General features: G+C 43.9%; 1 protein-coding gene across 1 annotated transcript in view; it reads left to right on the forward strand.

The window, feature by feature from the left end:
* The first annotated feature begins 8,641 nt into the window (after positions 1–8,641).
* The window catches only part of MSH2 (mutS homolog 2), a 90,082-nt gene continuing 83,303 nt past the window's right edge, over positions 8,642–15,420 (forward strand). Inside the window, exons 1-2 of the mRNA XM_083350464.1 lie at positions 8,642–8,878; positions 13,274–13,428. Coding sequence (XP_083206590.1) covers positions 8,647–8,878; positions 13,274–13,428 — 387 coding nt within the window. The 5' untranslated portion in view covers positions 8,642–8,646. The remainder of the gene's footprint in view (positions 8,879–13,273; positions 13,429–15,420) is intronic.

The raw sequence follows: 15,420 nt of genomic DNA on the forward strand, positions 1-15,420 counted from the left end.
TTATTTATTTATTTATTACTGGGACTTATATCCCGCCCTATCTCCCGAGGGACTCAGGGCGGCTAACAACAACAAAAATTAAAGGTCTCTGTACAGTAAATTAAAATTAAAAATTAAAATAAATTAAAGATTAGTGTTAAAATTGTAAACATAATTAAAATCCCTGTCAGTCCAGGTCAGCCAGATGGAAAAGGAGTGTTTTGAGGCCGCGGTGAAAGGACTGGAGATCTTGGGTCATCCGAAGCTCAGGGGGGAGCTGGTTCCACAGGGCTGGCGCTCCCACAGAGAAGGCTCTTCCCCTGGGGGTCGCAAGCCGACATTGTCTAGCCGACGGTACCCTGAGGAGGCCTTCTCTGTGTGAGCGTACTGGGTGATGGGAATTCGTTCCTGGCAGCAGATGGTCCTGCAAGTATCCTGGGCCTAAGCCATGTAGGGCTTTAAAGGTAAGTACCAGCACCTTAAATCTCACCTGGAGGGCAACCAGTAGCCAATGCAGCTCACGCAGGAGGGGTGTAATATGGGAGTATCGGGGTGCTCCCATCACTACCCATGCAGCTGCATTCTGCACCAGTTGAAGCTTCCGGGTGGTTTTCAAGGGCAGCCCCATGTAGAGAGCATTGCAGTAGTCTATACGGGAGGTAACGAGTGCGTGGGTGACTGTATGTAGGGCATCTCGGCCCAGAAAGGGGCGCAACTGGTGTACCAGGCGAATCTGGGCAAATGCCCCCCTAGCTACGACTCCAATATGATCTTCAAAACTGAGTCGTGAATCCAGGAGGACGCCCAGGTTGCGTGCTCTATCAATGGGAGGTAGCATCTCTCCTATAATCAAAGATGGAACCTCTTGGACTAAACGAGATGTTGGTACGTAAAGCCACTCAGTCTTGGCCGGGTTGAGTCGGAGCCTGTTCTTTCCCATCCAAATTTGTACCACTTCCAGGCAACGGGACATCACATCGAGGGCATCACTGGGTTGGTTCGGGGTGGAGATGAAAAGCTGGGTATCATCAGCATATTGATGATACTTCACCCCGAAGCCACGGATGATCTCTCCCAGCGGCTTCATATAGATGTTGAACAGGAGGGGCGAGAGCACCAATCCCTGAGGCGCCCCACAACTAAGGGGCCTAGGGGTTGACCTCTGCCCCCCTGCCAACACCGTCTGCGAACGGCCCGAGAGGTAGGAGAACCATCGTAGAACGGTGCCTCCCACTCCCAACCCCTCAAGACGACGCAGCAAGATACCGTGGTCGATGGTATCAAAAGCCGCTGAGAGATCTAATAGGACCAGGACAGAGGAGTAACCCCTATCTCGGGCCCGCCAGAGATCATTCATCAGCGCGACCAATGCCGTCTCCATGCTATACCCGGGCCTGAAACCCAATTGGTACGGATCCAGATACTCAGTTTCCTCCAGGACCAAAGGGAGCTGCCGTGCCACCACGCTCTCAACGACTTTCGCAAGAAAGCGAAGGTTGGAGACAGGACGAAAGTTGTTTAAAATAGCTGAATCCAATGCAGGTTTCTTAAGGAGGGGCCTTACTACCGTCTCTTTCAAGGCGGCAGGGAAGTACCCTTCACTCAGTGAGGCATTGATAACTGCTAGGAGCCAGCCTCGTGTAACCTCCCGAGATGCATAGACCAGCCATGAGGGACACGGGTCCAACAAACACGTGGCGGCACTTAATTTCCCCATGATCCTGTCCACTTCATCCGGAGTCACAGGATCAAACTCTTCCCAAATGTTCTCGGCCAAACTCATCGTTTTCCTCTCGTCAGATACTGCCCAGTTAGAGTCCAGACCAGCCCGAATCGGAGCAATTTTGTCCACCAGATATTTACTAAATTCCTCGGCCCGTTCTCGTAAGGGGTCCTTACCAGTTCTTTCTTGGTATTAAGATTTGCTTACATGAGATGCTTCCAAATATGGAGTCTGCGATTTACAACTGTTTGACAAAATTGAATGGACTTATGATCTGTGCCCATAGTTACAGCCATTGCAGCAACATCATGGCCACATGATCAAAATTAGGCATTTTGCAACTCATCTGCACTTATGATGGCAGGAGCATTGCAGCTCCCCACCTATCCCTCCCCCATGACTTTTGGGCTTGCTGTGCTCCACAACCCTTGTTGCCATAGCTGAGCTTTCCTGTCGTCTTGCTCCCGTTACCAAGCAAGAGTGCCTTTCTGCCCAAATGCTCAGGAAGCTCCAATGGCATTAGCGCAAAGTGCTACCTCATGAAGTGCTCAACACATAGGAAGCATGCACTGCAGAGTGAAAAAATAACCACCCTGCAAGAAGTGCCACATGCCGGGGAAGCTCTAACGATGCAGCAGAAAGAGAAATGGTAGTCTCCTGCTTTATTTGCCAGCCTATATGGAAAGTGGTTTTGCCCCTTCTCTTTTTGTAGCTCAATAGACAAGAATCTAGGCAAGTATAAAGTTTTGCAACAGCATATTATAGGGTTGGCAAAAGCTGCAACTACAGCATTGTTTGTTAATTATTAAACTATAAGAATATTATTCTTTCCATGATATAGAAGCCATATGTCAGAGGGCGTGTGCTGCAGAGTTCAAAGTACTCAGATTACTGTTAATATATGGCTCCTCCGAGTGCACACTACTTATTTTTATTAACATAGACTGGATGAGAGAGATCAAGCTGAAATCATACTGAGGAAAAATGAAAGTGCTGCTGGTATATAAAAAACTGGGATTGGAGTTGGGATTCAGTTTGCTTTACATAGCAGTGGTAAAGCTCTAGGCTAGGGTACTGATTGTTACCACTGGATAGTAAGGAATAAAAGGGTGGGGTATTAGCATATTGAGAGTTTCTTAGTTCATAGTGTTGAAAGACTTTCCCATACATTTTTATAGATGGTAAGCAGCACAGGAGACAAAATGGAAGCATGTGGGACATTATAGATCAGGGGTGTCAAACTGCTGGCCCATGGGCCAGTTGCATCATACAAAGGCCACGCCCACCCGCTTCCGCAATGCAAAAAAAGTTGCGATGATACATGTCACAGCGAGTTTGACACCCGTGTTATAGATCAACAGTCTTTATGTAGAACAAAAGTTCCTCAGCATCGCCTTTTGGGTATAGCCTGGCAGGAAACATTAGAGCCATTATAAAACATTTTTCCTAAGGACCAACTTAGGGAGCAGTCCAAAGGATATCATGGTTGATGGTATTTATTGAAAGCTGCCAAGAAATGCAGGAAAATACCAGGGCCACACTTGTGTCTCATCAGTTTCTGGCAAAGGCCATCTGCTAAAAGTATCAAGGCAGTTTAATACTATATATCAACCAAGAATCTGACTGAAATGGGTAAAAAAGGATATGTTAGATGAATTTGGCACTGCAAAGTTACTTCTCTAAGTAATGGAATATTTGAGACTGGCCTTCAATTATACAAAATCTCCTGAATCAAAAGAAGGTATCAATATAAGTTTTATTATCCCTTTAGGTAGTTTGGTGTAATGGCTAAGGCACTAGGCTCATAACTGGGAGACTCTGAGTTCTGGTCCTGCATTAGGCACAAAATCAGTTGCATGGCCTTGGACCAGTTACTCTCTCAACCCTAGGAAGGAAGCAATGGTAAACTTATGAAGAATTTTGCCAAGAAAATTGCAGACTATTCCATGCAATTGCCATGAGTCAAAATCTGACTGTCTCTCTCTCTCACACACACAGATAGAGAGAAGGGTATACATCTTGATCACTTCTCTTAATGCTGAGGACAGTTCCATCTTTAGGGAGCCAGTAGCAGATGCATCTCTCATACATCCTGTCCATATCTAAACGAATCATAAGTGATAGGACAAACTATTGCCAAATTTACATCCTCTAATATGCTCCTCTAGGATTAGGATTAGGATTTATTAAATTTATATGCCACCCTTCTCCCTAAGGACTTGGTGGCTCACAACAATAAAAATTAAGAAACATAAAATAAAAAATTAAAAAAGAATTAAACAATGAATATAGGAAATATGGGACAATTTAACAATAAAAACCAAATTAAAAACCATGGTCAGTCCAGGCCCACTTTTTGGAACAACCATGTCTTCAGGTCACAGCGGAAGGATTGAAGGTCAGGGGCCGTCTGCAGCTCCGGAGGCAGTTCATTCCAGAGGGTTGGCGCGCCCACAGAGAAGGCTTTCCCCCTGGGGGTCACCAGCCGGCATTGCCTGGCCAATGGAACCCTGAAGAGGCCGACTCTTTGGGAGCGAACTGGGCGATGGGAGATTGACATTTGCAGCAGGTGGTCTCACAAGTACCCTGGGCCTAAGCTATGTAGGGCTTTAAATGTAATTACCAGCACCTTGAATCGCACCTGGAGGGCAACCGAAGCCAATGCAGCTCGCGCAGGAGAGGTGTAACATGGGAGTATCAAGATACTCCCATAAGCACCCGCGCGGCCGCATTTTGCACCAGCTGAAGCCTCCGGGTGCACTTTAAGGGCAGTCCCATGTAGAGAGCATACGGAGTTCAAATCAAGATGGCTCTAATAATGTGATCCAATAATAAATTGTTGACAATTTATTATTAAATCAATTTATATATCTGCCTATCTTGCAAATACAGCTTTGAACAACACTCATAAAACCAATACTAACAAAGAGGAAAAAATTACAGTGGTCACAAGAATAAACCTGGAAAAAATAATCATTGAAAACCTGTCAATGATCTAAATTCCTAGATCCCAAACCAATGAAACACATCCCAGTCTTCAACATTTTACAAAAGGTCAGAAGAGTCAGGATTTAGTCCTGGAGGATATGCTCCAAAGGGTGTGGCAAAAAAAGCATCCTTTCTACATGACATTCTCTAATTGGGGAATCTGAAGTTTTTGCAGGACATAGTGGCATGGGTAAAAACAACTGGGGAGGTGGTTCTACAAATAACCCAGCTTCATGCTATGGAGAACTTTATAGATGACAACTTGGGGTCCTCTAGGAAGTATATTGGGAGCTAATGAAGCTCACAGAGCTTACCTAAGTGGATGCCTTAGTGGAGGCCTGGGAAAGGACGGCCACGGAGGCACTTGACCGAGTTGTACCCTTGCGGCCCCTGACCCGGCTCAGATCCCAATGGGCTCCATGGTTTTCTGCGGAGCTCCAGGAGATGAAGCGTCGGAGACGGGGCCTAGAGAGCGTCTGGAGGTCCACCCGATCTGAATCCGACCGATTGCGACTAAGAACCATATTAGGTCTTATCTCGCTGCGATGAGGGTAGCGAGATCTAACTATTTCGCTGCCCTCATCGCGTCCGCAGATAATCGCCCGGCCGCCCTGTTTAGGGTGACCCGCTCCCTCCTCAACCAGGAGGTCAGTGAGGATCCCTTGCAGGGGCGTGCCGAGGAATTTAGTCAACATCTGTCGGACAAAATCGCTCGGATTCGGACCGGTTTGGACTCCGACTGGGCAGTATCGGACGATCAGGACACGAGTGATCTTGTCGATGTCATCTGGGAGGAGTTCGATCCTGTGACTCCGGAGGAAGTGGACAGGATCATGGGGAGGCTGAGCTCCACCACATGTTTATTGGACCCGTGCCCTTCCTGGCTGGTTTATGCAGCCCGGGAGGGGACACGAAGCTGGTTCCAGGCGGTTATAGCTGCTTCTTTGAGTGAGGGCAGTTTTCCCGCCGCCTTGAAGGAGGCGGTGGTGAGACCTCTCCTCAAGAAGCCTACCTTGGATCCGGCTGTTTTGAATAACTTTCGTCCGGTCTCCAACCTTCGCTTCCTTGCGAAGGTTGTTGAGAGTGTGGTGGCGCATCAGCTCCCTCTGGTCCTGGATGAAGCGGATTATCTAGACCCGTACCAATCGGGCTTCAGGCCTGGGTACAGCACGGAGACGGCATTGGTCGCGCTGGTGAATGATCTCTGGAGGGCTCGGGACAGAGGATACTCCTCTGTTCTAGTCCTATTAGACCTCTCAGCGGCTTTCGATACCATCGACCATGGTATCTTGCTGCGGCGTCTCAGGGGATTGGGAGTGGGAGGCACAGTTCTTCAGTGGTTCTCCTCCTATCTCCTGGGACGTTCGCAGTCGGTGTTGACGGGGGGGCAGAGGTCGACCGCGAGGCCTCTCGCTTGTGGAGTCCCTCAGGGGTCGGTCCTCTCGCCCCTTCTGTTCAACATCTACATGAAACCGCTGGGTGAGATCATTCGTGGTTTTGGAGTTGGGTATCATCAGTATGCTGATGATACCCAACTTTTCATTTCGACCCCAAACCACCCCAGTGATGCCCTCGACGTGATGTCCCGGTGCCTGGAGGCGGTCCGGGTCTGGATGGGGAGGAACAGGCTTCGTCTCAACCCCGACAAGACGGAGTGGCTGTGCGTACCGGCATCCCGGGATATTCAGGATATCCCACCCCTCATTATGGGGGGTGAGTCATTACCTCCTGTAGATAGGGCTCGCAACTTGGGAGTCCTCCTAGATTCACAGCTCTCTTTAGAAGACCATACTGTAGCTGTAACTAGGGGGGCATTCGCCCAGGTTCGCCTGGTGCGCCAGTTGCGGCCCTATCTAGACCGGGATGCCTTGCGCACGGTCACTCATGCGCTCGTGACCTCTCGTCTTGATTACTGCAACGCTCTCTACATGGGGCTACCCTTGAAGACCACTCGGAGGCTCCAGCTGGCACAGAATGCAGCCGCGAGAGTTGTGTCGGGGGTCTCCCGATACTCCCGTGTTACACCTTTGCTCCGCGAGCTGCATTGGTTGCCAGTTGTCTTCCGGGTGAGGTTCAAGGTGTTGGTAATGACCTACAAAGCCCTCCATGGCATGGGTCCAGAATACCTTGGGGAGCACCTGCAGCCGGCGTCAACTTCCCTCCGCCCAGTACGCTCCCAGAGAGAGGGCCTCCTCAGGGTGCCGCCTGTCAAAGAATGCCGACTGGTGGCCCCCAGGGGGAGAGTGTTCTCTGTGGGTGCACCGGACTTATGGAACCATCTTCCGGTAGAGCTCCGGATGGCGCCCGACCTCCGCTCCTTCCGGCGCGACCTTAAAACCCATCTCTTTAAGGAAGCGGGCCTGGCCTGATGGGATGGGGTGGGTTTGTTATTATGACTTTAATTTTAAATTTGTACTATGGGCATTGTTTAATCATGTTTTAATAATTTTAACTTTTGTATCTGTCTTTTATGTATTGCCCTGTTAACCGCCCTGAGTCTCTTGAGAGAAGGGCGGTATATAAATTAAATAAATAAATAAATAAAGTATAAGGTGTACCTATAATGATCTGTCCCACTGCATTTTGGATGATCTGCAGCGTGTAGATGGCTTTCAAGAGCAGCTGGATGAAGCAAATGTTGCAGTAATCCACTTGATATTGATAAAATAATATTATTCTAGATAGTAATCACCTGCACAGTACTGCACAAACATCCCCCACTCCATCTTCTAACAGTGAAGTTAGAGAAGTTCCCTTGGTTTAGCATAATGTATGAATCTAACCACTGAATGATTTCACATAATATACTAAAACATTACAGTACTATATTTGCTTAACAATGATTTATGGAATAAATATGCAATTGCCTGTTGTATACCTAATAAGTCACAAGGCATGGTTTATAAACAGTACCTTGGTTCACTCATTTTATTAACCCAAAATCAATAAATTACATTATTAATGCAATAGATGAAGCAACACAAGGTGGCTTATTTTTAAAACATCCAAACAAACCAAGGCTTGGAGTTATATATGTATTGAGCCACTGAATTACATTGGACTTTCTCCCAAATATTATCTACAGTTATTTTGAAGGCTATTATTGTCTGTAAAGGTAGTTCACTTTAGTTGCTCTGAAACAATTCTAATGAAACAATGAAAATCTCTTGAGTAAGAACGCCGATTATACTGGAGGGGGAAAAAAGCAGAAAATGGCTGTTGTTTCAAATATGAGTTACAGCTTGTGAGATCTTACTTTGAAATGCTAGAATTGTCTTCCAAGTAAACGCGTTATTTGTTTGAAATAAGATTTAGCTGCTCTTCGATTTTTACTGCCTCCGTCCACGTGCTCAGATCAGAGTTCCTAGGATTCACAGCATTAGAAAGCCTGTTGAAAAAAGGGCTGCAGAATTACAATGCGACTATTTCAAATACAGAGGACAGGAAGGCTTGGAGGAACGTGGTCCATGGTGTCGCGATGGCTCGGACACGACTTCGCAACTAACAACAATACATATTTAGCATAACATTCTAAAAATGCCCTTAAAGTTTCTTCACGAAATGGAGAGGAGCATATTTTTCAACTAAATGTGTAAAACAGGGATCATCAAACTTGGCCCTTTTATGACTTGTGGACTTCAACTCCCAGAATTCCTCAGCCAGCATGCCTAGCTGAGGAATTCTGGGAGTTGAAGTCCACAAGTCATAAAAGGACCAAGTTTGAAGACCCCTGGTGTAAAAGGACAGTACATCATATCCGCTCTTTTCGCAACAGCGATACATCTTCGAACTATCGTATACCACAGACGGTGTCCCGAAAGGCCTATTTTGCTCAGAACGCGTTGCGATGGGGGCGGGCCTATTACGGTGGCCGAAATAGGTCTCGCTCTTCCGGATTGGCGGCGGGAGAAGGATTATTATTTGCTAGCGGCATTAAAGTGGCGGGTGGTTTCAACATGGCGGCCTCCATAGATGCTTGTGTTTCTGCTCCACGGGAGGCATGCTGGCCTGAAGGCTCAGGTGCCGAAAGCGGTTTTATTCGCGCCGTCTTGGCGTTGCCTGCCAAACCGAATACTACTGTGAGGTTCTTCGAGCGCGGCGACTACTACACGGTGCATGGCGAAGATGCAAAGCTGGCGGCGACGGAGGTCTTCAAAACACGAGCGCTCGTTCGGATCCTGGGCTCAGGTTGAACTGAGGGGCTTTCGCGGCTTCTCCTTGGCGGGCTTATAATAGCAGGGTTGGGTTACTCGAGGGTGCTGCAATTGCGCTCCCGGAGTTCGCTATTTCCTCTTAGCGCTGCAGTTAGACGCCTTGCTCATGCTGGCGAACCGCTCAGTCTGACGATTTTAGGTAGCGCTGGAAAATGCTTTTGAGAAGTCGTTGTAATCCGTAGGCTGACCTTCCCAGTTACAGTCTGTCTCGTCCAACAAGCTGGAGGTGGAACCTCTAGTTCCACGTGTCTGGATGAGTTTCGGACTGATGAAAGTTAGTCTCGAAGGACATCTCTCAAATCCAGTTGATGGAGAGGAAGAGTAAGCAGGTGCCTTGTGTTCCAGAGAGGGACTGATCCAGTACTGATTTTAAGCTTGCTGACTTAGGGTGATTTAGAAGAGATTTTGCCTGCCTTTTTTATGGCTGATAATGATCCGTAATGATTTAGAGTCTAAACTATGCTTTTCGTATGTAATATAACCTTATATTTTTCCACTGTTGCTCCATCTTCCCCCCCCCTTTTAGATTATCAATTAAAGACTGAAATATAAAGTAACTATGCAGAGTAATACTTTGACTAGAAGGGCTAGGCTAGAAGCCAATTGTTTAGGAGTCCTTGTACTTTCAGTTATAGGGGCTTCAAATTCTAAAAGCTTCTAGTCAGATTTCATTATTTATGGAAAATGAATCAGTTGCCAACACACTGGATTTAATATATACACAGAATAAAATAAGGCAGTATGAAAAGGGACAAAGTCAAGTTTCTGTATTGGCCCGTTCGACTATCTCAGATCAAATTTATTTATTAGGTTACCCCACCTTTGTTTTGTACAACTTAGCTTGGCAAGTCAGTGGCTTCCTCTTGTTTTTCCCACAACAGCCCTCTTAGGCTGAGAGAGGGGGTCTGAATCAAAGATACTGGCATTCAGCCGACTTCTGTGCCTAAGGGAGGATGCGAACACTAGGTCTCATGGCTTCTAATCCAGCACTTTAAGCAGAACATTAATACTAAGAAATGATACCAATTTTAGCTGTAATAGTATCCAGATATATCCAGCCTTTTTACAATCAATATTTTCATCTATGTTAAGTCTTTCTTAGTTCCATATCAGAAGAAACTTTTGTTGACTTTTGCATATCAAATTTTTATCAAAGAAAGGAGAGTAAAGCAGAATGTATGTGTGTTGTCCCCAAAACTGGGTCTTAGCTTCGTGTTGAAGCCAATTGACCACCAAACACAAGGTGTGAAACAAAACAAGACTTTTATTTTGGTACAAGATATAAAGGGCCTTGGCTTTGAAAGCTACCAAGGACCTGATTACAATTTTACAGCAGTTTTTATAATCAAAGGTGATTCATATATACACCCCTTTACTTTCCCCCCTCACTGTTATATACATAACATACAGTCATGCTCGAAATTGTTGGCACCCCAGAAATTTTTCCAGAAAATCAAGTATTTCTCACAGAAAAGTATTGCAGGAACACATGTTTTGCTATACACAGGTTTATTCCCTTTGTGTGTATTGGAACACAGCAAAAAAAGGGAGGAAAAAAAGCAAATTGGACATAATGTCAAACAAAACTCCCAAAATGGGCCGGACAAAATTATTGGCACCCTTTCAAAATTGTGGGTAAACAAGATTGTTTCAAGCATGTGATGCTCCTTTAAACTCACCTGGGGCAAGTAACAGGTGTGGGCAATATAAAAATCACACCTGAAAGCAGATAAAAAGGAGAGAAGTTCACTTAGTCTTTGCATTGTGTGTCTGTGTGTGCCACACTAAGCATGGACAACAGAAAGAGGAGAAGAGAACTGTCTGAGGACTTGAGAACCAAAATTGTGGACAAATATCAACAATCTCAAGGTTACAAGTCCATCTCCAGAGATCTAGATTTGCCTTTGTCCACAGTGTGCAACATTATCAAGAAGTTTGCAACCCATGGCACTGTCGCGAATCTCCCTGGTCGTGGACAGAAGAGAAAAATTGATGAAAGGTTGCAACGCAGGGTAGTCCGGATGGTGGATAAGCAGCCCCAAAAAAGTTCCAAAGGAATGCAAGCTGTCTTGCAGGCTCAGGGAACATCAGTGTCAGCGCAAACTATCCATCGACATTTAAATGAAATGAAACACTATGGCAGGAGACCCAGGAGGACCCCACTGCTGACACAGAGACATAAAAAAGCAAGATTACAGTTTGCCAAAATGTACTTGAGTAAGCCAAAATCCTTCTGGGAAAATGTCTTGTGGACAGATGAGACCAAGATAGAGCTTTTTGGTAAAGTACATCATTCTACTGTTTACCGAAAACAAAATGAGGCCTACAAAGAAAAGAACACAGTACCTACAGTGAAATGTGGTGGAGGTTCAATGATGTTTTGGGGTTGTTTTGCTGCCTCTGGCACTGGGTGCCTTGAACGTGTGCAAGGGATCATGAAATCTGAGGATTACCAAAGGATTTTGGGTCTCACTGTAGAGCCCAGTGTCAGAAAGCTGGGTTTGCGTCCGAGATCTTGGGTCTTCCAGCAGGACAATGACCCCAAACATACGTCAAAAAGCACCCAGAAATAGATGGCAAGAAAGTGCTGGAGAGTTCTGAAGTGGCCAGCAATGAGTCCAGATCTGAATCCCATTGAACACCTGTGGAGAGATCTTAAAATTGCTGTTGGGAAAAGGCGTCCTTCCAATAAGAGAGACCTGGAGCAGTTTGCAAAGGAAGAGTGGTCCAAAATTCCGGGTGAGAGGTGTAAGAAGCTTATTGATGGTTATAGGAAGCGACTGATTTCAGTTATTTTTTCCAAAGGGTGTGCAACCAAATATTAAGTTAAGGGTGCCAATAATTTTGTCCGGCCCATTTTTGGAGTTTTGTTTGACATTATGTCCAATTTGCTTTTTTTCCTCCCTTTTTTTGTTGTGTTCCAATACACATAAAGGGAATAAACCTGTGTATAGCAAAACCTGTGTTCCTGCAATACTTTTCTGTGAGAAATACTTGATTTTCTGGAAAAATTTCTGGGGTGCCAACAATTTCGAGCATGACTGTATAATATTGATTGGTTATCTGGATTGCAGCCTTCCTAAAGCTTTCTCATTATGCAAAATAGCTAAATGTCATGCCACCTGTTGACCACCCCAGGTCATAGGAATCTTGCAAAGCTTCTAGTTTCCTGTTCCAGCTATGTGGTTTTGGGTTTTCTTGTAAGTGAGCTATTCATGTACCCTATAACATGGCTAAGTGGTTTATGACAGGTGAATCTGTCTCGCAGGGCTCCCCCCCCCACTGTATAACTCCTTACAATGCTATCAGGTATGTCAACTGGTAGCAAGCTTGTACTGCAAATCTCCTAGTTTAGCGGAAAGAAAAAGCTTTTTAATTGTCTAAGAGTGAATGTTTCTCTCACAATTCATCTTCCTCACTCTCATGTCCATTACACCCACACCTGGGTCCTATCTTTACATATGATCCTTCTGATCCCCAGGGCCTCATCTGCACATATATTATTTCACCTAAACCTTCATTCTCCATCTGTACCTATATTCTTTCATCTGACCCTTCATGTGTTCTTTCTGGATATTTGGCATTCCTTCAGATAAAAGTTTTAGTGCTTTGGGAATACTTCAAATAATACTAAATACTGCAAAATAAGTATAGAAAAGCCTGCAACATATGTGAAAAATAAAATAAGAACAGTTAATTTGATTAGACTTGTATTGACTGAATAGGGAAACAAGGAATTACAGTGATTAGAGAGGAGAAACGTATTCAGGTTTATCCCTAATTAGTTAATTGTTCCTAATGAGTATTATCAGATGCATAGAATAAATGAATAATTAAATTACAAATTAATGCATAGTTTAAATTCTAGTTAATTTGAGAGACTGCTTGTCTTCCATAATGTCAGCCTGTTCTGTGCATTCCAAAAGATGGCTTGCTTCAGGTCCTGTGAATTAAACAATACTATCTAGTGCAGGGGTGTCAAATTGCCTGCCTACTGGCCCGACGCGTCAGCAGGAAACTGCGCCCACCCCATAGCTGGCAATGGGACAAAAGCTCCGATATGCCGCGCAATGTCATGTGACGTCGCGAGTTTGACATGTCTGATCTAGTGGAACAAAGGAAATGGACCTTTTCTGTTCCAGTTTCTGCCCTTTGGAACAGCATTCCTCCATATGGCCCCATCTTGTCCAACTGAGTTGTAATCTGACATCCTGTAGTATAATTTAAGTATGTTTGGCAGGGATTGTTTTTTTTTACTGTACTTCCCAATCAGAAACAATAGCATTTAATAATGTTTATTTTAACCAAATTGTAACTTCTAATTGTAATGTGTCAACCATGTTCCTTCAAGGTTTTTCTTGTTTTTTAGGAATTCAGAAACTTGAGAGTGTTGCACTCAGCAAGATGAATTTTGAATTTTTTTTGCGAAATCTTCTTCTGATTCGTCAGTACAGGGCTGAAGTATATAAAAATAAGGCAGGAAATAAATCCACCAAAGAGACTGAGTGGTATTTGGCCTACAAGGTACGTGATCATTGTGTTCAGAAATATATATATGTTACTCTGTATATAGATCTGTAAGTACTTTTCAGTGTTTCACTGACAATTAAATTTAAAACTTGTGCAATTGCAGATGTTTCTGTTAGGGCAGCTCAGTCTAATGTTATATAGATCTGGTGAAATAAAACTGTGGATTACATCTACAGGTTGCCAGTTTGAGGAAAATTGCATTAAGGGAATGTTCAGTTCTTTAATTGCTAGAGGTACTTTTTTATGTGTTGGCAATGTTATTTCAGAATATTATTCCAAATAAAAATAATAAACTACTCCAAATAAAATAATATTTATTCATGCATTCTACTTAACACGTGGCAAAGAAGCCAGATTAAAAAATTTCAATTGCATAGCTTTTTTGTTGTGTTGAAAATTATTTGTATTCGTTCATGAGACCCACCCTTCAGCAACCTTAACAGGTTTAGCCCAAATATACGTTTATGAGAACCAAGCTTGGAATATTTATTTAATGGCAAAAAATGTGCTGTTAATATTATAATGCAATAAAATAATAGTAAAATCAAAATATGTTTAAAGCAGCCTAGAGTAATATTAAAACAATTTAAAAATCTACAATTTGATCTTATTGCATAATAAAACAACAGCCATGGAACTTACCCAATAATTCTCAGAAAAATGTTCCTATTGGGATGCTCCTAGAAAAGGGGCCTATTTTGTATACCCATTTGTCTAAGTTCACTTTATTATCCTAAGATCTGGAGCATGAAAGATTTTCTGTTGAGGAACATAGATTTCTCCAACCCTGGTTCCCTATAGATGTGTTGGATGTAATACCCGTAATTTATTGGATAAACTAAATAAAGGCTATGGAAGTTATCTATTACATCTAGAAGCACTAAATTAGAAAGTTGGAACAGGTTCTGGATTTCAAATTATTTTTCCAGTTCTTGGCTGTACAAAGCATCTAAGTTTCAATCTAGATACTTCATTATGAAATGTAATATGAATAACTGATGGAGTCAGGAGTTTATTATGCTGGTGAAAAATCAAGCTGTTTGCTTTTATCTATAAGATTAACCGGAGATGGAAGTCTGTATGGAAATCAGTTCATGGGAAGTAGTTAATGTTATTAGTTGCGAAGTCGTGTCCGACCCATCGTGACCCCATGGACAACGTTCCTCCAGGCCTTCCTGTCCTCTACCATCTTCTGGAGTCCATTTAGGCTCATGCTTACTGCTTCAGTGACTCCATCCAGCCACCTCATTCTCTGTCGTCCCATTCTTTTCTTGCCCTCAATCTTTCCCAGCATTAGGCTCTTCTCCAGTGAGTCCTTCCTTCTCATTAGGTGGCCAAAGTATTTGAGTTTCAACTTGCCTGATTAATTTTTAGTTTTGCTTTTCTGTATGTCTAAGAATTCTGGCTCTGTATTTAAATATCTATAATTGTATATTTATCTCATCAGAATAATAAGTAAGGAACCTGAAACCTTGTAAATATTCTACATATACTATCCCATAATGTTATCTAATGGTGTGACTCATTGGGTTGATCGGTATTTCTTAGCTGAGCCAAAAACTGACTGCTAATTGAATGGTGACAATTAGAAAGAAATGAGCAATTTTACTCGTATTCAGCCCATTATTCCATTCTTTCCTAAGAAGAAATAAATTGATAACATTCTGGCTTCATCAGAGTCTGTAAGTAGGAGCTGAAGGACTCTCCTAACAATTACGTTTTTTCTCTGCAGGAAGGAAATGGGGAGATATTGGCCACAACTGATACTGTGTTTTCCCCGAAAATAAGACCTATGGCGAAAATATGCCCTAACATGATTTTGGGGGTGGGCCTAATATAAGGCCTACCCCCAAAATAAGCCCCAGCTATGGTAGGAGTGTCAGCCAGATGAGGGGTGTGGCTCACGCCTGTGTGGGAGAGGAAAATTTATTCACCCCTACTTACCTTTTCTCCCCGAGTAATTGCCGCTTGGCTCTTTAAGGGGAC

The sequence above is a fragment of the Vipera ursinii genome (assembly GCF_947247035.1).
Source record: "Vipera ursinii genome assembly, chromosome: 1".
In the NCBI taxonomy this organism is placed as follows: Eukaryota; Metazoa; Chordata; class Lepidosauria; order Squamata; family Viperidae; genus Vipera; species Vipera ursinii.